Here is a 24,772-nt window from a genome sequence, read left to right on the forward strand (position 1 = left end):
AATGTTAAACCGTGGAGTTAAATATTCCCGTTAGATTACATGTAGAAACACAGTTCACTTACTAGATGCTAAACAGCGCTGAATAACAGCGATCGATGGTTTCCTTTTAAAGCGAGCGTCCAGGTGAAGATCATTCCTCCATATTCCATGTGATGTGAAGTCCCAATGTGGAACCGTTTCGATAGAATTCAACCTTCAAATCGTACTACTTTTACACACACGGAGCCACTGTTGTGAAAAGGCGAAGAAGAAAAACCCTTTTGCGTCACGCACCTACGTCACTTCCGTAAACAGACGGTTAAAGCACAGCACGGGGGTGTTTCGCTCTCACTTGTCTGTGAAAACTTTATTTTCCGCGTCGTTATGGATTACGCAAAGCGATGGCGGAAGCTCTGATATTTCGGACGAGTGCGATAGATCCAAGTCAGTGTTAGCAGTGATTGGCGTGATTGGCCCATTCAGCATTATGTTAAGTAGCCACGAGGCTTTGTTTGTCCGCCAAACCCCATTTGCATTGTGGGAGCTGGCTGAATGAGCCTGGTGTGGGTAAAACTTTGGAGGTGAAGATCTCAGAATCACGGTTTGCCACACCCTTGTCATTAACAAGTCATAGCTTTGAAAAATATTTGCTTGATTTGCACAATTGACACCTTGTTTGGAAGCTCTTATTCGTGCACGGAACACCCAGAGCAGACGCTCTAATGCGGTGATAGCGATAGATAAATCATTTATCTAATCTTCTTAGTTTACGTTGAAGTACTTCCAAACACATTTTCTTTCTTTGGCTCTCTTTTTTGAGCATCAACTATGCAGCTACGTGACATCACGTTGTTTCGGGTTTGAGTATCGCAGCATTTTAACCAGTACAGTACATGTGAACAGTATCGGACGTGTAAATTTGACCGGAACGGAATCTGAAAATATCTCTGACACTGATCGACCGGTCACTGGTCATGCCTGGTCAAGCTGAAAGCCGTCCGATCAGTGCATCTCATGTTTTATATGTCAACATTACGGTCACATGTTTGTGCTTTATTATTACTACACCGCTTCCTGTTTGACCTCAGCAAGGCAGCGTTTAGGGTAGATTAGCCTCGGTGGATAATCATTGATTTAACATCTCTTCTATGACCGCGTAAAAAACCCTGAACATTACAGGCAACATAAAGCAAAATCTATGGCGGAGCTGGTGTATTGGATCATACTGGATTGTACAGGTGCTATGTAAGTGCACACCTAGGTGTGTACAGATAGATGGACGATGGATAGACTGACCTCTCTGCCCTCTCCTGTGCCAGGCTGAGAGCCTCTTCAGCCGCCTGCCTCCTTGATCGCTCTTCTGTTAGACTCTGCTCCACCTCCAACAACCTGAAGAACACACAACCTCTTACTTACCGACACGCACTAAAACGGCGACTTACAATCAATCACTCAAACTTTAATAATATGTCATAATGCCTGTGTTATTTCTCTCACACACAGAATGGCTGAGTCTGTCACCTGTCCTGGAGCTGACCGGCTTCAGTGGTTTCCATGGTGACCGGGTGGCTGTTTCTCTCCTGAGGAGCACCCGGTGCCACTTCAGCACCCCCTGAGCCCTGCTGGTAGAAATGCAAATTATATATTAACCGTCTATAAAATAAAATAAAAAAGGAACCTTAACTGATTTTTATGTAAAATCTGTCATTTCTAAATGTTGAGTAGGCGACAATGGAACACCAATCGAGGAAAATAATAGGGGTGTCACAATTCCCGAAATCCACAATTTGATTTGATTTTTGATTTGAGGGTCACGATTGAATTACATTTTTGATTCAAACATTCTGATTTTTTTTTTCCCCCCAGCACTGACGGTTATGCCATTGTCACACTATCAAGTCTTGATTTGTAAAGAAAAACACTTGTTTCTCAGTAAGTAACTGTGGCAGATGAGGGAGCGTGGTTAAGCTGGGGTCTGGCGTTCCTCGCCACCTTCGAGACGACGGGGTTGTAGACACACTAGTTTACTGGAGAGAGAAGAAGAGCCAGGTGGAATCAGCCCAGGAGCAGACGGACATTTGTCATGACAGGGCTCCTCTCCTGGGTGTGGGTGGGGATGGGGGTTTTACCTGCTGCTCATTAGACCAACCAATGAGCAACAGGTATGCAGCCACTCTGATCCCAATCACCTAGATCCAGGTCAGGTGTGGCTGTCCACAGTAACTTTAATTTGAATAATAACAATTATAAATAAAAATATGAGAATATTTAAACAACACACCTAAACAGTTAGTCAATAGTTTAGACATTATGTCCAAACTATTGCAAGCTTGAGTAATGGCCAATTAATGCAACAGTATGTAACTTTTTTACCTTAAAATAACAGCGTCAAAATAATTTTGATGGAACACTGACTTTTAATATGCAGAATGGCACCTCTTTCATTCCCACCCACCCCTCCGAACGCCTGTTCTCCCACCCCTCCGAACGCCTGTTCTCCCACCCCTCCGAACGCCTGTTCTTGCACTATGTAACCTCCGTGTTGGGGTTTGAAACTGCGGGAAAAGTTATGCTTGATGACACTACGTCACTTGCTTGATGTTTGGCTCCTGTAATTACCTGTTTTTTTTTGCCTGGAATATTTTTTATATAAAAAAAACTATAACAAAACTAAACTATACCAGCTATAAATTATAAATTTGCGGGTCAAAATGTCCGGTATGGTCATAAAAAAAAAAAGTAGACGCTCTACCTCCCCGGCAGCACAGGGGAGACGGGCCAGTTGCGTGCCCGGCACCCGCAGGGCCCTGACCCCACCTCACCCACCTCAGCCGGCCTGCACTTTTATTGACCCACAGGGTTGGTTTCACTTGCGCGTGACAGTCAGTGGATGTGACTCGCACATGCACTCAGTCTGACTGCTGGACTGGGTGCACGCTGAAGCAGCGAGGTCTGTGCAAAGGGCGCTGCGCTGTTACCTAGGTGTACATTATATTTGCATTTAGGGCTGAACGATTCGGGAAAAGCAAGCAAGAAATCATTCTATAGTTTGACCAACAGAAAAATGGAAACAGTCAACATATAAACTGCCCTTTCCTGTAGGCCAGGCCAACATCTTATTATGAAATTAGATGAATTGATGCATGAATTGATATGAATAACATACCTTTATTTAACTATTAAAGTAAAAAGAAAAACCTTAGGATTAAAACAATCGCTATAGGCTATGGAGCACAGAGAAAATGTCCCCATTACGCACGGTTTCGTTCCATTCACATTTGTTTCACTCGATTAGGGGACGTAAAATAAAATAACAAACACACTGTTGTGGCGCTGATCGCGGCACCCCATCACTGGCCGGCGCATCGTCGGTACCGTTGGAGAGGGAGACAGGTGTGCAAAATGTGCCCTGATCACCCCCTCTCCCCGCCTCCCCCACGGGATGGCGTGCTAGGCGGCTGCCTATATCACCTATAGGAAGAGACGGCCCTGGACAGCCCTGTCGGTTAGATTGTGTTACATAATCCACCCTCCACCCCTTTTTTTGTTTTTAAATCGCAATCTTTGCAATTTCGAAAATTGCGTTGCAATGTTGGAATGAATTTGATAAATCGTTCAGGCCCCATTTGTGTTTGTAACAGACTTATTGAAATGTGACTGATAAGGTTCAAATTTTTCAGGTAAAATAAATTATTTTCGGACACCGGACCGAGTTTTACGACAGTGGCGTAAAAGTGCAATTGCACTCAGAAACAGTGGGGGCGCCAAATCCCTATTTTTCTCAGTTTTAAAGCCGAAGCTTTCAAATAAATAATGAAACCAAAACAGGAATTTAATGAATTATAGCCGCACACTGTGATATAAGCGGGATGGCAGAGTTTTCTTCTTTCAAATACCCAATTTAACACACACATACACACACACACACACACACACACACACACACACACACACACACACACACACACACACACACACACACACACACACACACACACACACACACACACACACACACTCTTTTACCATCGCCTGGCCTTGGCCTTCGAGCCAGTGGCAGCGCTCCTGGGTGTTCCTCAGAGTTTGGGAGACGGCCCTGAACTGGGCAGCTACAGTACTTTTCTCCTCCACAGCCTGCTGCAGCTGAATGAGGACAGGGGGTAAGAGGCAGAGCTCAATATCAACGGAAGTGAATACATCACGGATGTACAGTATCAACAACTGCCGGTGTTGATACATCTGCATCAAAAGGCCGTATAGAGATATGCATCTTTGAGTTTCTAATGAACCTTAGCATTGAGCTGCTGGTAGTACTGGTCTCTCTGCTGGATCTCACACAGACAGTGCTGCAGGTCTCTGAGCAGCTGTGTCCTCTCCGCTTGCAACTGGTTCACTGTTGCCTCCCATCCGCTCTGGCCCACCAACGCCATTGTCTCCTGACACACGGACACAAGTATCATAGCAAAATAATGACAAAAGAGAAGATAAAAAGATTCCATATGGAAACTTATTTTTAACTGGAATTGTTGCAGACACCTTCTTGATTCGCTTATTCAATATATGGCCTATCAAAATTACATATATACTGTACATGTATAAAAGATTGATCTCCCAAACCAAGGCTCAGGATTCAATGAGCAATGGCTGTACTGAAATTTCTAAGCACAAGATATCAACATGTCATTTAGGGTGTAACGTCAGGGCACAAAGGCAGAACACTGAAAACTGTAAACTTACTTTGGCTGGTTGTCCATCCTTTCTCTCTGCAGCCTGTTGGTGCTCCTTCAGGGCTTGGCAGTCACTACGCAGCCTAACATTTTCAGATCTACAAAACACACAAATCCATTGATTGAGAGACAAAGACTTCAAAACACAGCCTTAATTAATATTATCATTTAGTTATTTCTTTCTTTTGAATTACTCAGTTCTGTTAACTTTTGCTGATGTAACACCTGGATGTGTACCTGTCACCTGTACCCTATGTGGTCAGCAGAAGGAGATTCTGGTTGCAATTTAGGATTAAAATTGTGTATTTATGTCATTTTTTGGTTTGTTAAAAACCTATTTTCTTTGGTTAATACTGGAACAGTGTGACAACAGGTTAAGTGGAACAATACAATTTTGTCATTACTAAGTTCATATCATAAAAATATAAAAAGTACAATGTCTAAGCTAATAAGAATAAGTGTGACAAAATAATTTTAAAAAGCAAGACAAGTTAAAATAATAAATACTTTAATATTTTATTCATTAAATAGTAACATTGCACATTAATGAAAAAATTGAATTAAATGAATCTTTCAGATTTAGCCATCAAACCAATATTAATATGTTGTCTCTTGCCAGGTTGATGACACAATGTCACATTTTGAAGAAGTGCTCCATTTGCTGCCAATATTCAAACTAGATTTTAGTCTTGCTGTATGATCTTAATTATTTTCACTTTACACTGGATTTCAGTAACAGGCCATTGTTACTCAACTCAATTTCTTAAATGTCCAATTCTAATTTTGGATTACCCAATCAATGAATGAATAAATCAGTAAAGATAAAATAAATCAATACACTGACTAATTACAAATATTTGTGAATGGTAGCCCTATATGACATTTGTAAATCAGGACTAGTCTTATGCCATGGGAAATCAAACCCGGAAGTAGGTTAATAAGATGTTGGGTCCTATTCGGAACTCACCTTAGCATAGTCAATTCGGCTAGGTGCATGCTCGACTCCTTCTCCGTTTGCCGTGTGTAGGTTTGCGCCTCCTTCAAGGACTTCTGAAGGTTAATAACCTTCAGCCTCATCTCCTGCAAAAAGCATCACAAACTTTGAAAGGTGAAATTCATTTGCAAAAGGAATGACGCAACCCAATTGAACAGGAACATCAACATCCCCAGTTCTGCATTCCAGACAAATAAAAAAAACATGCAAATAAAAGCGGTGGCATGTAGTGAAAGAGCTTTCTGACTAGACCCTGCATGCTGCCTGCAGAATGACGCAATGCAAAAGCTGATGGCCCAGAGACAGGAAGAGCAAACAACACATCAGGTCACAGCTGGTGACTTACCAGCCCATCCCTCTCATTGTGGAACGCTTCGACACGGCCCCTGTTTGACTCTTCCAAACCGGAAGAGGCTTCCCCTTGAACTGACACTTGCCTGGACTCAACCGATTTTTTTGCCCCTGCCAGTTCATCCATCAGCCTGTCACGGTCATTCTGGAGGCTCGCCATGGACTTGGAGAAGGCAGACACCTGCTTGCTGTAACCATCATTCTGGAAGGTGACCTTATTCAGCTCTCCTTCCTTCTCTGACAAAGCTTTGGACAGCTCGTCCACCAAGTTGTTCAGCTCTGACTCTGAGTCCTTACTATCCAGGGCTTTCATTTTGTGAACAAGGATGAGCCTCTCTTTAGCAAACACCGCTAACTCAGAGGTGGCATCCTGTAGATTGTGCTCCACCTTGCACAAGGCGGCCCGAGTCTCCGTGAGTTCCCTGTCATACTTATTCCGCAGGGCTTTGAAATCTTCAATGAGCGAGTCACGGTCATTCTGCAATGCGGCCATAGCTTTACCCAGCGACTCATTCTGAGCCTTTACGTTTTTGCTTTGAGCCACAGCCTCTGATAACAGTTGTTCCGATTGAAGCACCTGCCGAGCCAGCTCTTCTACTCTCCCATCTGCCGTTTCCCGCTCATTTCTCATAAGCTCCACCTCCCGCTCAAAAGTGTCCAACTCAGTGTTGTATTTATCCTCTGCTTCCGCCAGCTTTTTCTCTGTCTCACTTTCCAGCTGCTGCAGTTTGTTCTTCAATTCATTTGTTGAGATTTTCTGAGCAGAAAGGCTTTGCTGGAGACTGTTCGATTCAGCAGCTTTGGCCGCCACAACTTGCTGCAAGTCAGCAATCACCTTGCCTTTATTAGTCTCTGTTGCCACCTTTTTCAGAGCCAATATGTCAGCCTCCAGCACTGTGACCCGAGTTTTAAGTTTAGATATCTCTGTTTTGAAGGTATTACCGGCCTCCTGCTCATTCTGTAGTTCTAATAGTGACTGTCTGAGTTGCTTTTCGACAACGGCCTTTTGATTTTCAAGGTTTCTGATCATATCTTGCTGCTCCTTGAGCAGCACCTTCAGCTGGTTGTCCTTCAGACTCAGGACTTGATTCAAGTCTTCTCTGTAGCGAACCAGCTGTGCCCTGAGCATGGCATTTTCCGAGTTGAGGTCATCCATCTGATGTAGTAGTTTTTTTATCTCATCTTTATGACCCTTGGTTGCACCAAGATCACCCTCAGTGGAGCCCTCTCTGTCTTTCAAATCCAACTGTTTCTTGGCCTCTAGCATTCTGTATTCAGACATCAACTTCTCCCTCTCAGCCTGCAATGAGACCATCGAGTTCCTGAATGACTCCATTTTAACCGTCATCTGCTCCTTCTCCTGAGTAGCCTTGTCAACTTTATTTAGGAGATTTCTTTCCTTGGTCTCCAGTTTCCTCAACTCCTTAAAATTATTTTCCCTTTCAGAGTATAAAGAAGTGATCCTGTCCTCATACCCTGCCACTTGGGCACGGTGATTGGCTTGGAGTTGTTCTAGATAACCTGAAATCTGTCCATCTCTACAGGATAACAAGGAGGAAATCTCTGCATCCTTGCTCTCGAGAAGGTTTTTCAATTGAAGAGATATAGCCTCTTGCTTCTCAAAGTCAGCCTGCAGTTTGTCTTGATGAGAGTGTGACAAAAGTAGTTGGGCCTCTATGTCCGAGTTCATCCTCTCCAGCTGCTGGAGACTGAGCTGCATTTGGGACGCAACATGGACTTCATCGGCAAACTCTTGGTTTAGTTTGCTTTTATCGTCTTCCAGCCTTTTAACTTGAGCTTCCAGTTCCTTTAGGTGCACATTCATGAATTCCACAGTTTCAGCGAGTTCCGTATTTCTGAGGCCCAGTACAAATGAGTGCCGTTGTTGGGCTCCGGCAGCGACAGAATGTTCGTTGATTGTCCTTTCTAGTTTTGATTTGGTCACTCTTAATTCATTTACCTCCTTTTCTTTAGCCTGCATATCTCCAAGGAATCTTTTAATCACAAAACCTTGTTCTAAGAGCTGGCAGTCCTTCTCATGCAATGCCTTTTGGAATAGATCGTCCCACTTCTTTGAGACATCTAGTCCCTGGTGAGTAGATGAGAGGGCAGATAACTTTGCCGTCGTGGTCTCGGCCTCTCTCTTAAGAATGTTCATCTCTAGAGCTTTTGAGTCTATTTGCTGTCTCAACTCAGTAACCATTTCACTTTCTTGTTCTTTTAAACGCTGAAGCTCATCTATCCTACTCTGCAAAACTGCCTCCTGCGCTGCATAGACATGTTGTCGCTGTTCATCCAAATTTTCTATCATTTTTGATGTCTCGTTAACTTGATATTGTGATGTTCTATTCATCTCTGCCATTTCCCGTGTGAGGTGTTCCTTTTCACACTGAATACTCTCAATAGTTTTATTAGCCTGTTGAAGGACATTCTTGTGCACTATCAGCTCATCGTAAAGTTTTTGTCTGGTCTCTTCTAAAACTACTCGGTTCTCTGAACTTTTCTTCAGTTCTTTTTCCAGCTGTTCACAGGCAGATTGTGAGGTCTTCCAGGATCTTTCCAAATCTAAAATCAGTTCTTGGTATTCAATACAGTTTTGCTGGAGTTGTTTGATTTCCTGGTGTTTTTCTTTAAGGAGCTCTTGCAGCTCCTTCTTTGCATTTTTGGACCCTTCATTTCCTCTCTGGACCATTTTGAGCTTCTCCTCCCACTCTTTCACTAATTTCAATTGCTGCGCCTCTTTTTCTTGGCAAACGTGAGTGACCTTTTCCTTAGTAGCTGCCAACTGGGCAGAGAGCTGCACGTTTTGGTTTTGCAAAACATTGACCGACTCAGTCAATTCATCAATTCTTTCTGAGTTTTTGAGAATTACCGTTTCTAAATATTCATTTTCATTTTTGACTTTATCAGAAATCTCTTGAACGTTTTCAAGTTCCTCTTGCAAAAGAGACTTGTCATCCTCCAATATCCTAACCTTCTCATTGAGGCCTATAGTGTCCTGACTGTGCTTGGTAATGATATCTTGAAGATCTTTAGTGGCATTATCATTCTCTCCCAATTGAAATTCATGCTCATTCTGTATTTGGTCAATTTTTGAAGATAGATTTTGCTTCTCCTCTTTTAATAATTCACTGATTTGCTGCTGTGCACCAAGTTCAGTTTTCTGTGACTCAATCTGCACAGTGAGTGAATTATTCAATTTGAGTGCTTCATCGAGTTTAATTTGCATGTTGTCCTTGCATGACTTTGAATTAAACTCACATTTTTCTAATTGGGAGCTCGCCTCTTTTATGTTTTCTGACAGTTTGCCATTCTCAGCCTGAACCTCTGTTAGCTTCTCTATCAGTACCTTTGACGATTCTTGAAGGTTGCTGATCTCAGATTCCAATTGTTGATTTCTGACAGTCAATTCATCCACTCTGGTTTTCTGTTTTTCATCCAAATCAAGTTTTTCATCTAAGTCTTTTCTCGTTTTCTGATTCTCCTCCTCCAGCTCTTCAATCTTCTGCTGCTTTACTTTAGCAAACTTGCGCATCTTCTCTTTAATTTCTGCGTTTTCTTCTTCAAACTCCCTAGCTTGCAATTCTAGGCCCCCTCTCTCAATTTCGAGTTTGTGCACTTGACGGAGGAAATCCTGCTTCTCGATTTTGGCCGCCTCCAAAAGCTGTCTTATCTTGTCCATTTCACTACCTACATTTTCATAAGCTTGTAAAAGGGATTCATACTCTTGTTTGAGTTCTGAGTGCTTTGTCTTCCATTCTGATAACTCCACTGTTTGGGAGTCCTTAAGCGACTCAAGCTGGCATGAAAAGGCCTGCTTTTGCTGTGTGATATTTTCTATGGTCAGTTTCAGGCTTTCACAGGCTGCTGATAGATTGTGATTATCATTAAGGATGCGATCAACTTCAGCAATAAGCGTCTCCTTTTCCTTGCTCAAGGAAGACACGGCACTTTCGATATCTGCATTCTGTTGCTTCAACTTGGACACAGTTGATTCCAAGATAGAAGACTGTGCTAGCTTTTCGTCGTGTTTGACTGTCAGCCTTTCTAACTGTTGTTTAAGTGTAGTATTTTCCCTCATGAGTTCTTTTCTAGAAAGTAAGGCTGCCTGAAGCTTCCGAGTTAAAAGAGCAGTTTTGCTTTGGTCCTCCTGATCGGTGTCTTTACTGAAATCATGTTGAGACTTCTGCTGAAGCTCATTGACTTGGGTTCTCATTTTTTCCATTGCAATTTCATGAAAGTGAATTTGCCGCTGTAGTTGCTGCTCCAGGGTTGAAATCAGTTCTTCCTTTTCTGCAACCAGGGACTGAGAAATCAACAAGGCATCATCTCTCTTCTTGTCGAGTGTTTCAGGACATTCGGACAGAGACCTGACCTCCTGTTTGCCCATATTTTCTTGTTGACAATATCCCTCGTGTTTTATTGGTAGATTTTGATGAAGCAGTTCATTTTGTTCCTTCGCCTCCCTCAGCTGAGTATTCAGTGCTTCAACCTCATCTCTAAGTTGGACGACACATCTGAAAGCCTTTTCTTTTTCTTGTTGTAATAATTCTGTGTGCAGCTTGTTGCTTTCCTTTTCCGCACAACACAATTGTGCCTTTTCAAGTTCCTTCACCAAAACATATTTTTCCTCGTTAAGTTTCTGCTGTGTGTCTGTTAATACATTTTGAAGGTCTTGAATTTCTAAGGATTTTTGTAATATTGTGTCCTGTGCTGCCTGGAAATCCACTTTCATTAGATCCATTTTCTCAAGAAGAGCAGCTTTTTCTCCAGTCAGAATGTGATGCTGCTGTTGTTTTTCAGAAGTAACGGCATTTACACGCCGTTGAGACTCATCAACTGTAGCCTGTAGAATGATTAATTGGCTTTGTAACGTTTGGTTTTCATCCGTTAATAATTGTTTCTCTTGTCGACTCCTTGACTCCGCCCCCACGAGTGCCTGCTGGTATTTGTCGAGTTCCCCAGTTAGATTTTTTATCTTCGCAAGAGAGAGTTCCAAATCGTTCTCAACGACTTTTACTTTCAAAACCAATTCCTGCGAGCTCTGCTCCAAGGATACAAGAGCCTCATCTTTAATTCTCATCTCAGTAGAGATGGCCTCTAATTTGGATTTAACAACTTCATATTCAGATTCTAAGTTTGAAAGTGGGTGACGTTGACTTTCTTTTTCAGACACGGTCACGTCTTGCAACGTGTTATCCTTCCGCTCAACAAGTCGTCTCAAAGTATTCATTTCATCTCGCTGGGATAAAGCAACATGACTTTCCTTCAATTCTCTACTCTGGTGGTCAAACTTCAACTGGAGATTATTCACCTCAGTGGTCTGCTGACAATGCCGTTCCGAAAGAGCCTTGTAGTCGTCTTTCAATTCAGATAGCTCCTGTAGTAACTTCTTTTCATTTCCCTGAGATTTCTTTATAGTTTCTTTGCGTGCCAGCAAGGCGGCTTGAGCCTTTTTTTGCAGCGCTGCCTTTTCTTGTTTCAACTGCGCAATCTCGTTTTCAAAAACGGCGGCGGAGCAGGAATTCCTCTTTAAAATGTCTTCGCTTTTTTTCAACTCGTTCTGAAGCTTTTGCAATTTTTGCGTCATGTCTTGTCTGTCACGTTCGAAGACAACCTCTTTCTCTGATTTACTGGCCTGTAGTTCCGTGAGGAAAGAGCTCTTTTCATTTAGAGTGTGCAGAGTTTCTGTCAAACAAAGTTCTTTCTCATTTAATGCCGCTTGCAAAGTTTGTTTTTCGGTCTCTACGGTTTTTCTCTCTCTTTCTAGTTTACACATATCCTCTTCTTTCTCAAAGATTTTGTTCTCGAGAAGTGCAATACTTTCTTCATACTTCCTTGTTGTAGCTTCAGCTTCCGATGTCATTTCTTGCAACCTGTCCCGTAAAAGTGATACCTCATTTTCATCTTCCACAATCGCTTCTTTTAGACTTTTGTACTGCTCCAGCTTTTTCAGCAGATCTTTTCTGACAACAAGAGCAGCCTGAAGCTTCTTCTTCATTGCATCTTTTTCTTTAGATAGCTTTCCAAGTTCCCCTCTAAGAGTATCATTTTCTTGTATTAGTTCACAATTTTCTGTCTTTGCCTCATCTTCACTTTGAGAGAGCGAAACGCGTTCATCCAATTGCTTTGATATATCCTCAAGCCTTTTCATTGAACTTTTGTGTGCACGTTCCACGCTCTCCAGTTCCGCTTGTATAGCAGATTTTTCTTCAGATAGTTTCATTCTTTCATTTGAGGCAGACTCCATGACTTGGGCTATGGATATATCCTTGTCCTTTAGTTGTTGACTGAGTGCAGCAATCAATTCCTTCTGCTGGTTTATCTGAATGCTCATGCAGTTCATTCGTTCATCTTTGGCTTGGAATTCATTATCTAGGAAAAACTGTTTAGCGGCTGCTTCTTTCAATTTTTCTGATTCGTTGTGAAGCTGTGCATGCAACTGCTCAGCTGCTTCTTGTAGTCGATGAATCTGTTGACATTTGTCATCCTGCCTTATCTCTGCTTCTTTAAGGGTCTTCTGCAATTGTACCAAAGTGTTGTCTAGTTCACTTCTTAAAGATTCTAGCTCAGTGTGATGATTCTCCTTTAACTGTTTTATCAAGAGCTGCAAGGACTTCTTTTCTACATCTGATGCTGCCAATCTCTCTGACATAGTTTGTGACAAAACGGACAATTCTCTATCAGCAACCTTTTCACTAGTTTTGAGTTTTTGTATCTCACTTTCCTTTGCGAGTAAGACCTTTTGCAAGTCTTTATTCTCATTATCTTTCTCCTGGACAGAAACTAATATATTTTCAAATTGGACTCTTATTGCTGACGCCTCCAGCTCTTTCGCCATAAGCTGTTCAGAGCCCATCCTGATTGCTGAGGCTGCCTCTAATAATTTTTCTTGCAAATTGTCTAGGTCTTGTTTCAATGCGTTAACTTTAAAATCTTTGGACTTCATTTCATTTTCAACACTTCTCAACTGCTCTGAAAGGAGATTTTTATCTTTTGTTTCCCTTTCAAGTACTAATAGCCACTCTTTCTCTGAATCCTGTAGAATCTGCTCTATTTTATGAATTTTTGCTTTCAATTCACTGATTTCTTCCCCCTTGACACTAACCTCAACGTGAAGTTTTTCCTTCTCGGACATCACATTCTCGATGGTTTCATTCATGGTTCTGGACTGCTGCTGCATTTGAAGCTGCAACTCCTCCAGCGGTTCCCTTGTCTTTTCACTGCATCTTCTTTCCAACTCATCCTTTTCTGCAACAAACTTGTGAAGCTCCTGTTGCAAATGCATTTTTTCATTATTGGCAGCATTTATATTTGTCAGGTATTCTTCTTTTGACAAGCCAATTTCCTTATGAAGCCTTTTATTTTGTTCCTCAAGCTTCTCCATTTCTGAAACAAGGTGGGCTGTGTGTTTGGCCTGAGCTGTGTACTGACTGTTAATGGCATGAAGTGCCATTTCTCTCTGCTCAAGGTTTTCAGTCAGCGCATTCATCTGTGCGACAACCTGAACATGCTGTGATTTCAGCCTCTCTATTTCGACAGTCAACGATGACATGCTAGTTTGGTGATTAGCAAAAGCTTCTTCTTTTTGCTGTGAGAGACTGGAATTCAGGTCTTGAGTTGTCTGAATATCCTCTTTGATTGCTGACAACTCATTTCTCAGGGTCTCTATGGTGGCTTCCGATTTCTCAAGTTCACCCTTGCTGTCACCCAGGGACTTAGATAGACTTGCCACCTCATCAGTCTTTTGAGACAGTTTCTTTCTAACATCTTGCAACTCCTCTAAGTGACTTGCGTATTTCTCTTGGAGGTTATTAAAGGCAAGGTGCTTCTCTTCAGACTCCGTGGAAAACAGGAGAATCCGACTCTGGAGCTGAGATACCAACTCAGTAATCTCCATGAACTGGGCTTTAAACAGCAAAGCCTCGTCTGCTTTTGCTTGCATATCTTGAAGAGATTTTGACTGGGTCAACAGAGTTGCCTCCTTTTCTTCCACAGCTTGTTTCAAGCTTGCTATTTCAGACTTATGTGCTTGGAGGCCATTGTTGAGCTTTCCTACAGACTCTTGAAGATGGGAAAGCTGCTCTTTCACACTTTCACATTCTGCTTCTTTGGATTCCAACTTTGAATTGAGGTTTTGAGATTCAAGAATAAACTGATCTTTTTCCTTCAAAGTCTCTTTTAAAATGGACGACTCTGAAGATAGAGTTTCAACCTGATTTCTTAACTTTGAGATGGACTCTTCAAATTCTGAAACTTGTGTTCCTAAAGTGAGATTTTTGTCAACTGTCATTTTCAACTGACTCTCATATTCTGCTATCCTATTGCTAAGTTCTTCATTCTTTTCAGCTGCTTCGCTCAATTCTCCATTGAGTCTTGCTATAGTCTCTGATTTAGAATTAAGCAAATGTTTTAATTTGTCATTTTCTCCATTACATTCCTCTTGGATAATACCAAGCTCTTTCTCAGTCTTTTGCAACAATAAATCTTTGTTCTGAAGACACTGTTGAAGAGTCTGAGCTTGAGTCTGAAGCTGGGTGATGACCACTGACTGCTGGTTTGTCTGGCCCTCGACTTCAACAGACTTTACCTGTAATTGTTGGCGATACAACTCCTGCTGTTTTAGGGACTCTTCTTTTTCCTTTACTATTAAACCAAGTCTATCCTTTAATGAGCATGCCGCTTTTAGTTCTTCTCTCAAGTTATCTACCTGGTTGTCCTTATCAGAAACTATGGATTTGAGATTTGTGAGTTTTTCGAGTAACATGGATTGCTCCGTCACTGATTTCTTAAGTTCTAATTTTATTTCTGAATTCTGCTCACTCAGAGTTTTAATATTTTCTCCATGATGACATATCTGCACTTTACTTTGGTCCACTTCATGTAGGAGTTGACAGTTTTTGGCAGATATTTTCTCAACAGTGGTCTTAAGGTTGCTTATTTCATTGACCATCTGGGCACTATTTTCTTTCATAGCACTGATCTGATTGGTAAGTGACCCCACAAATTCATTACGTTTATTCAACTCATCCTTGTGGTTTTCAAAGTCATGTGTTATATAACTTAAGGACTGCACTTTTTCGTCTATTTGCCGGTGCAGCTCCGAACACTCCTCCCTGAGTGACTCAGTTTCATGCTGCATCTTGGATATGAGATCTTTCTGTCGCGTTAATTCAATCTGATAAGTTGAACATTCCTCGGCTTTCTGCCGATACATTGTGTCTTTCTCCATCAAGCCTGACTTAAGGACAGAGCCTTGTTCCTGAAGAAGAGACAATGTTTCCTGGAGCTGCATTACTTGGCGCTCCTTGGCTTCCATGTTGGAACAATGTTCTGCCACAGCCTTTTCTTTCTCATTCATTAAAACGTAGAGCTGTTTGACTTGCTCTGTCGAGCTGTCCACTTGCCCTTGTAAACTTGCAGCTTGCTCTTCTCTCATCTTCAATGCTTCCGAGAGATTCTGACATTCTGTCGTTTTCACCAGCAAATTCTCTGCATTGGTGAATTTGTTTTGCTCAAGGACACTATTTAATTCCTGTGCTGCTAATGCAAGATCTTCTTTGTTTTTCAATAGACCTTCAATAATTTTGCGATTTTCAGAATGTTGCATTTCAAGGCCAGAAATTTTCTCCTGGAGCAAATTCCTCTCTGTGTCGAGCTCAGAGACTGACTGTGTCTTCTGTGTCAATTGTTCTTGTAGCTTCTGATTATCCTCTGTAAGACTGTTAATCTTAATGCTTAGGTTTGAGTTGTTATCAAGAGCTGCCCTAATTCTTTCATCAAGTTCAGATGCAACCTTAATTTGCTGAGTAAGTTCCCTTTCTCTCATCTCGTAGGCAGTGCGAAGCTGGTGCTCTTGCTCAGTGAATGCCTTGATGTGGCTGTGCAAACCAGCTATTTCAGTTTGCCTCTGCTCCAGCGCTTTGTCCAACCTGATGTTCTCTGTGTTCAAATTGTCTAGACTCGTTTTCATTTCTGCCTTTTCAGATTCCAGTTTTGTGACATTGCCCTCCGTGACAGAAACTTGACTGCGTAGTGTCATAGCGGTTTCATTCGCCCTATCTAGTTCTACTTTGTGTTTTTGACATTCTTGCATTGCATTCTTCAATATTTCCTCTTTATCTGTCATTTTCTGGTGAAACTGTGAGCATTCCCTGTGAAGGGATTCCGCCTCAGTTTCCAGCTTTGAAATAATATCAGTCTGTGCCGCAATTTTATTCTGCAAATTGGTGTGTTCCTCCTCCTTCTGATTCCACAACACATCTTTCTCCACTAGCCCAGATTTTAGACATGAATGTTCCTCCTGAAGCAGAGCTAATGTTTCCTCAAGTTGTATTTGCTGATTTTGCCGGGCCTCTAGTTCTGCACTGAGAGCATTGGCTGTCTGTTCTTTTTCCTGTATGCCATGCTGGAGATCCTCGAGTTGAGACATCACACCGTGAACTTGCTCTTGGAGTTGCGTGACCTCCTCCCTCCTGTCCTTTAGAAGTTGGTTGAGATGACAACACTCATTTGTTTTCTCAAGCAGAGTTTCTGAGATGGACTGTGCACTTTGCTCAAAGACTCTGTTCAGCTCATTATTTTTAACACTCAACTCCTCCTTGTCTCTATGTAGCCCTTGAATAATGTTGCCGTTTTCTGAAAGCTGTGCTTTAAAGGCATGCATCTCGATTTGCAGGGATTCCTTATCAACTGTAAGTTCAGAAATGATTTGGGTCTTTTCAGTCACTCCCAGCTGAAGTATCTCATTCTCTTTTGTAAGGCAAATTACTTGGTGCTCCAAACTGCAGGTCAGCTGCTGATTAGTTTTGAGTTTTTCATTAAGTTGTTCTACATGCTGCTTTTGTGAATCAAGTTGCTCAGTCAAGCCATTAATGTTATCTTGCAATTGCTGTTTTTCAGTTTTTGTGTTTTTTAAGAGGTTCTTGAGCTTGGAGAGGTTTTCAGATCTACTTTGGAGTTGTTGTCCCAGCTTCTTATTTTCTGAATCCCGAGCTTGCAATTCAGTTCTGAATTTCTGTCTTTCAGCTTCAGCCTGTTCTTGATTGGTCATTAGCTGGTCCTCCAATGAGGAAATTGTTTCTAGATTTCCTTGCATCGCTGTTTTTAGACTTTCTTGGCTTTGTAGTTGTTCCTCTAGCTGTTTGGACAGTATCCGCACATCTTCATTATGCTTGTCCACCTTTGCTAAGAGCTTGTTGCGTTCTTCCTTTAAGGACTCGAGTTCCATCTCAAACGCCTGTTCTTTATCGTGAAGATGTTGCTGAAGTTTCTCATTGCTGGAATTTTTGTCCTTGAGCTGCAGGATGAGTTCCTCTGACTTCACATGTAGTTCATGATCTGACAATTTAATCTGCTCCCTCAGAGAGGAAATCTGGGTTTCAGATTCAGAAACGTAACTACGATGGCTCAAAGACTGTTTCTGGAGCTCCCCTCGCAGATGCTGAAGGGACTTCTTATCCTCTCTGGCCAGCATGGACAGCTCTTCAACCTCGGCCACTTTACACTCTTGTTCCTCTTTAACCTTGATCAACTCAGTCTCTGCATCCTTGAGTTTCTCTACCAACTCTGTCATGTTGGAATTGAGAACTTGCTGATCTGCATCCTGTGAGCCTCTGATGATCTTCGCTTCTCGTTCTGCCTTACTCAGTGCATTCTCAGTACGAAGTAGTTCCTCCTCCTTGAGCCTGACCTCCTGTTCCAGCACTGCGATTTGCTCTGTATATTCCACCATGTTACCAGACAGGGAGGATATCTCATTTTCCTTGTCCGACAGGACGTCTTTGAGACTATCAATTTCCCGCTCACAGCTTTGAAGGTCATGGATGAGCTGCGCCCGTTCTTCTAAGTGGGTGGTGTTGAGTTTATCTAGCTCATCATTTGTTTGGTCAAGCTCAGCTTGTAATGTTTCAATGGTGACCTCTTGCTTTTGTGTCTGTTAGTTTTGAAGAGGAAAAGCAAAATAATATAATTAGTATGCAGCAGAGGATTATTATATATTGATAAATACCAACAAAATAAGATGCAAATATGAATATTAATTGAATACAAATAGATGGCAATTCATAGCAATCCATTTGCAATATTGGTATTGGTTGGTCAATAGATTTAAAATGATTAAACATTGTATTAATGAAAACCTACCTTCTCCTTAAACACACTGAGCTTTTGTGTGAGGTCTACAACCTCTATCTTTAATTCGGAGCATTGTTTCTCAAACACACTTGATTTTTTGGAAACTTCCATGAGCTGAGGAAATGCAAAAAAGAATGATTATTATAATTTATAACACTAATATTTTTCATTAAATAATGGACACTGATAGATCAGAGGTAAAAGTCTTACATCTTGCTCAGTGTGAAGAAGTTTGTCAGAAGCATCTTTGAACTGGATCTCCTTTTCCCTTAAATTCTCTCGCAGGCTGCTAATAAGCTCAAGTTTCTCAGAGGTCTGCGCTATTGTGTTCTCCTTCTCAATGAGTGAGCTTTCCAGGCACTCCTGTGTATCACTCAGCCTAAGAAAAAAAAAACAGAACCAACCAGAATGTATTAAAATGTTTGGATTAAACAAATTATGTTGGGTTGTCTAGTTAAAATAAATTAAAATCAAACAAATCCAAATGCATTTGTGACAATATTAAAAATGTCCCTTAAAGCTGCAGTCTTTGGACAAACAAAATATAGCTTACCCCTTCAGCTGTTCATTGAGGCTGGTGACCATTAGCTGGTTTTTCTCTGCATCTCTGCTCTGCTGACTCCGGAGGTTAGCAAGCTGGCCTTGAAGTCTCTCTGACTCATTCTGCAGTGAATGTAGATATGGGCAGAATAATCAATTTATGCAACAGAGAAATTCTTTCTAACGGCACAAAAGATAGAGGTAAAACAAGCAGCAACTGAGCTATTTATTGCATCGCTATATCAATTCATACTTAAAGAGCATTTCGGCTTGGTCTGATACAGTGTTTAATTAAACACCGTAAAATAGTTCTGCAACAAAGCCGAACATAGCAACACCCGGTGAATTTGTGGTAAGACAAAAGCCTTTGATTGCAAGACGTAAACAAAGTACGTGTTAAATTAATAAAAGCACACCAAATCATTAGCCTTCACCGCCAGAGGTGCTCTCTAGCGCACACAGACAAACACACCTGAGAGACACAATATGGCTGCCCATCTTCATTTACATCAAACGTGACCTGTGTTAGAAGGGCTTGTTACAAAATCCTAGTCCTCAGGGCAAACATGCATAGTGAATGGATTTTGAAATTTAAACCATCGAAAATCACATATCAGGGGAAGTCAAAAGTAATGCATAAAACAGGAGAAAATGTGTATGTTTTTGTGAGCACAGGCCTAACTCTCCAAATGTTAAAGAGTTTATTAAAAATATTAATATAATATAGCATTAGTTCACTCACTGATGCTATGAAAGCCACAATCAATAAGAAAAAAAACTAAAAGAACAGCAGTGAAGTGTATTTACCTGCAGTGCCTCGATACGAGCCTGCAGCTGCAGCCGATCCTCTAAATCCTGACAGCGCTCTTCCAGGCCCAGGATCTGCTCCTGTAACTGGTTCCTTTCAAGCTCCAACTCCTCAACAACGGACCGCAATCCATCTATGAAACAGAGATATGTGACAGAGGGTGTTACAGAGGAAAACAAAAACAGAATTAATAATAACTGGTTGTTAGTGTGTGTGTGTGTGTATGCAAGTGCTGTAGTGTGGTGTGTTGTGTGACAATTAAAGATTCTTCTTCTTCAGTCACTTTATTTATTTTTAAATCACTGTAATGACATCGGAAACATGTGGGTGGAAGGCTTGATGAAGGAAAAAAAGAAGGATAAAGATATTCATTGACAAATAGTGAGAATGAATTAAAATGTAAGTGAATGTGTGAAAGGATAAGAGGAACCAAAAAACAGTAGGAAATCTGTTTTGAATTTCCATCTTGAGTGGCCTTTTTACTTTGTAATTATTATTTTTTTTTTCTCCACTTGTGGTAATTCCTTTAGTGTTTTTTGGTTTTCTATTCCTCAACCAACGGCACCTCACAAGACAACCAGTGGGATGACACAAGGAAATGAGAGGAAAATGAGTATCAGGGCATGCAAAACAATAACAAGCAAAAAGAATGAGAACAACAAACACTTACCAGAGATGGGCAGTATCCTCCCACCTACATTTACATGATCTGACAAGAGTTCAGTGCATATAAAATGGACCATACTTGACCAAGCCAAATACTATCCAGCTCAACCAGCATGCACATGTTCAACAAGCTTCTTCAAATTGAATGGAATGAAAAATGTAAATATTGGGTGTTCAATGAGGGTTTCGGGGCTGATTACTTGCCAGAGAGAGGTAAGCTCCATTTGGGATGCTATATAAAAATATGAACCACTGGGAAAGTCCAAATGGCACAAACCAAATCAAGCGAGATGAACAGAGATGCACATTTCTCTTCAAGAAAACCCAATGTTTCATACTCACACCGAAATGCAATGGGTTAGTTTACAAAAACTAAACCCAATGACCACAACCCAACACTTGAGAAACAAGCAGCCAACAGTAATGGTGATAAATGTGTCAAGTATCCCCCCCTCTGGAAAAACCAAAAACAAAGGTCAACCAAACAGCAACTTAAGTTTTACAGAATGGTGAGTGGATGACAACGTGCATGCTAGTGGAAACTGTCTAGCGGTTCTCACACCTGTGTCAGGGGTACTGTACTCGGGCCACCAACCTCCCATGTTCTCCCCTTCCATCGGAGTGGTGCTCTCTGAGCCACTGCGGGGCTCCCGGAAAGGCAGCGGCCCATCAAACTCAAAGTCCTCCTGTGAGGAAGGTTTAACTTGCCTTAAGCACAACAGTGTCAAGGAAAATAATGAGTGACAATAGTGTTTTGTTTTCCTGACTATTTAGGCTCAGACATTTACAATATCTTTACCAATTGTAAACCAAGAATCTGGCAATATGAAACGGGTCATGATTCACAATATTACAACACATTTCCATATAATTAATACAGCAATGTATTTTTATTTTATTTTTTCGTTTTTGAAGCGTAACAAAACATGAGATACAATTATCGCATTACACAATACTGTAATATAACCTAGAAGGGGAGGTCGGGGCCGTGTTTAACTTCAGACAAACAATTTTCCTTAAATTAACTGTACAGATACTGTAATGAGAATTGTTAATTGGGCTGGGTTAAAAAATAACACATAAATCAATTATAATTTAATTAAAAAATCATCTATTGTTTCAATTTCTGAAGTGTTTTGTTGTGCAACCATTTCCACTTAAATTAAACACAACCATAGTCACAAATGAATTTAAATATTACATTTCTGTATTAGATGGAATTTCCTTTGTGCAATATGTTTGTAATGCACGTCAGATAGTAATATGTATAAATTGTCATAATTGTAATAATTGATATAGAATCATATCAGCCAATATCAATATTGAATCATGACCATTTGTATCAAAATCAAATCAAGAGACCCCGCCAAAACACATCCCTAAATATTATACTGTAATACAACCTAGAAGGTGGGGTTAGGCATGTTGAATGCCAGACAACAACCTACAATATTCCTTAAATTAACTATTGCTACTTTCAAAGCAACACTATTTAATTTTCGTACCTAAAAATGACAGCTTCAGAATTATTTTGATGGTACACCAACTTGTAACATGGTGAATGGCACCTCTTTCATTCCCATCCACCCTCCAAAACACCTGTTCTTGCACAATGTAACTTCTGTGTTCGGGTACGAGGCTCTCGTGTGTGCTTTACGGCACTACGTGACATCCTTGATGTTTGGCTCTGGTATAGGGATGCTAATTTAGAATTTTTTTTCTGACCGATAGCTGACCCTGGCTAACTGATCATTAACCATTATAAGACAATATTAAAATAATAGGGCATTGCACCCCATTTTTTTTTATTAGGGTCTTTTTTTTTTTAACTGGACTTTACAAATTATAATGTTAAATAAGGGGAACATAGCACTCCGTGTGTCCCGATCGTGATGAGACGTGGAGCCGTTCTGCATTCTGGTGTAGGGATGCTTATTTAGAATTATTTTCTGACCGATAGCTGACCCTGGCTAACTGATCATTAACCATTATCAGACAATATTAAAATATTAGGGCATTGTCCGCCAATTTTTACTTTTTTACTGGACCCCCCACCCTCCGTGCTGCTTTAATATGAGAATCATTGTATTATTTCAAAGAAACAAACAATCAACTGTATCAAAATCTTCTCACACCCCGACATCCTACATAGTGGGTAGAAATATAAATATAATACATCTGACTTAACCTGGTGGGTTCCACCTGGTAGAAAGCACCGTGCTTACCTGCAGGCTGCGCTGGGATGGAGCCGACAGCTTCTTGGCCCTGTGTTGGCCAAGCCCGTGGGCCTGGGCCAGCTCCTCCAACTCCTGCTGCCGACTGGCCAGCGCTGGATCAGAGCAGCCAGGAAAGAACCAGTCATCCTCAATCAGTTTTGTGCCACAGGGGAAGGGGAAGAGTCGGGGGTTGGATCATAGATGTATTCACTTATGTTGGGAGTTGGGAGGGGGGGGGGGGGGGGGGGGTTGGCAGTGATATAAAAAAGGAGACTGATGAATGATGGGAGAATGAATGAAAGAAAGGTATAGAACAGAGGGAGAAGAGAGGCAGTGGTGGATGTGATGGGAAGAGGAGATGGAGAACACTACAGAGGTTCTGCGACAAAGACAAGAAATTGAGAAAAAGTTTATATGAGAAGACTGAACAGACTGAGAAAAGAAAAGGAGCCAGGCAAAGAGAAGGAAGGAAAAATGACAACAAAAAGGCACGCCAACCTCCCAAAGTGTCTGTGTGTACTACCTGTATGTATTATACATCTAAGTGTCTGCAAGCGTAAACAGGCAAGTGGTTACAAAAGCAACATTCTGGTTTGTAGCCATGCACAACCTAACAAGCACTGCGCTGGAAAGACAGGTTGCATTAAAATACACAGGGGACTCGGTGGTAAGAAGGGATGGGCTCACTGTCATGACTGTTAAGTCATAATTAAAGCTATTATCGTACTTTAAGAGCAATGGGGCAGAGCAAACATAACAATCACCTCAAAAAAAGGACAGTGCAGAGGTCGGAGGGGAAACACGGTTTAATTTTCTGTATATTCAGGCATTGAGCAGTGTGGGGTTGGAAGCAAGGCAATGGTAAACTTATCAATCAAAAAGCAATTTGAGCAAAACAACGTTCCCATCTGTTTTGTGACATCAGGCAGGAATTGAGGTGGATTAGAGGAGAGATAGGGGAGGAGCTTCAAGCCAAAGGGTTGGTGAGAAGAGAGGGAGTTTTAATGACTGTGTCTAGTGGCGTGCAGTGGTCAATGTAGGCAAGAAAGAATAGTTTATTTTCGCTGAAATATTGCTGGTGTTATTCTAACAATACTGTAACAAGAGTCATTTCAACATGCAGTATAAATGGAGGCCATTTAAGGCTAGGATTACCATTTTTCAACTCAGGCCTTATTAAGATGTTGGTTCCCATAATTTATAACAGTTTATAGCACGGTTTCCTCATTAGTAAGTTAAGTGTTTCGCGAGTTTGTGCTGTGAACAGCTATAGACGATGGGAAACGCCATTTTAATAAGGCCTGGGTTGAAATATAGCAAACCTAACTTTTAGGTTATCCGAAGAAAGAATTTCTGCCACTAGGGAGCAGACGACTGAACCGGCATTATGTTACCTTTTAAGAGCACTTGTAAGTCGTCTTAACACATCTAGCACTGTTCAGGTCCAATTGATTGTGCTTAAGACACTTCTGGTATGTACAAGGTCTGCATTTGCCTTTTATAAATGTCGAAAAGAAAGCACTGAATATCTAAAATGAGAAAAAAAAATAAATAAAAAAAATAAAGTGACATAGTGCAGGTTTAAATGAGGACGTTCGACAACTACACGGTGCAGTTTGTCGACATTGACCACGGCACTGGGATGAATATTGAAGGAGGGTTGCAAGGACAGGAGAGAGACTTGAGTTGCATTTAGAAGGCAAAAACAGTTCAACTTCAACTGCCAATCTTGCTGAGAAGAATACTTCTGGTCTCCACTGTGTTTGTTCTCTTCCGTTTGTGCCTCAGAATCATACTCACAAGTTGGGAGGCAGCAAGCTGCAGTGATATGTGACATCAGAGCCCTTAAATGCAGAAACCCAATTTGCGATTTGTTTATCCCTTGGGATAGACTGAGATTATTGAATACTTACATTGAGATGTTTGCTATACTATGATGCAGGCCTCTCCAATTTGTACATTTTCATGCAGTTGATTATAAAAAAACTACAAAAAAGTTGTATGTGTTGCATGTCTTTGTTAATACTTTCAAATGAACTTGCCATGATCCTACTTGACCAAGAAGTCGTAATATATTTTCACAGGCCTGCATCAAGTGAAGATTCATGCAAGTAAGAATGAATACCACAGTGGCAATACGAGTAAACAGTGTGCCATTACCTGATTTAACTGACCAATATTCTAGTTATTTAATTGAGCTTATTCAACCCTTGCCACCTGCACACATGTTGCTGTATCACCTAACACAAGATGGAGATAGACGCTTCGGAGGAAGGCTGAAATGTAACTAGTTCTAGAATTCCTTCATAGTTACTTTGAGGGGTTTACACATGCTAGTCCACTTCCTAGGGTTAGT

The 24,772-nt window shown here is 41.2% G+C and overlaps 1 protein-coding gene across 2 annotated transcripts in view; it reads right to left on the bottom strand.

Moving 5' to 3' along the window:
- Positions 1-24,772, bottom strand: part of LOC307228344 (uncharacterized protein) — a 49,387-nt gene that overhangs the window by 2,862 nt on the left and 21,753 nt on the right. Inside the window, exons 15-28 of one of the 2 annotated variants that reach the window (XM_079997982.1) lie at positions 22,426-22,529; positions 20,763-20,886; positions 19,534-19,667; positions 19,199-19,246; positions 18,740-18,849; positions 18,397-18,565; positions 18,196-18,300; positions 13,160-17,986; positions 5,674-5,786; positions 4,717-4,804; positions 4,269-4,415; positions 4,006-4,122; positions 1,501-1,598; positions 1,276-1,368 (exon numbers count right to left, since the gene is read on the bottom strand). In XM_079997982.1, the coding sequence (XP_079854108.1) occupies positions 1,276-1,368; positions 1,501-1,598; positions 4,006-4,122; positions 4,269-4,415; positions 4,717-4,804; positions 5,674-5,786; positions 13,160-17,986; positions 18,196-18,300; positions 18,397-18,565; positions 18,740-18,849; positions 19,199-19,246; positions 19,534-19,667; positions 20,763-20,886; positions 22,426-22,529 (6,277 nt within the window). Of the gene's footprint in view, positions 1-1,275; positions 1,369-1,500; positions 1,602-4,005; positions 4,123-4,268; positions 4,416-4,716; positions 4,805-5,673; positions 5,787-6,046; positions 13,100-13,159; positions 17,987-18,195; positions 18,301-18,396; positions 18,566-18,739; positions 18,850-19,198; positions 19,247-19,533; positions 19,668-20,762; positions 20,887-22,425; positions 22,530-24,772 lie in introns of those variants that run through there. The other variant, XM_079997983.1, reaches the window with a different exon arrangement.

The sequence above is a fragment of the Zeus faber genome, assembly GCF_960531495.2.
Source record: "Zeus faber genome assembly, chromosome: 3".
NCBI classification, from domain to species: Eukaryota; Metazoa; Chordata; class Actinopteri; order Zeiformes; family Zeidae; genus Zeus; species Zeus faber.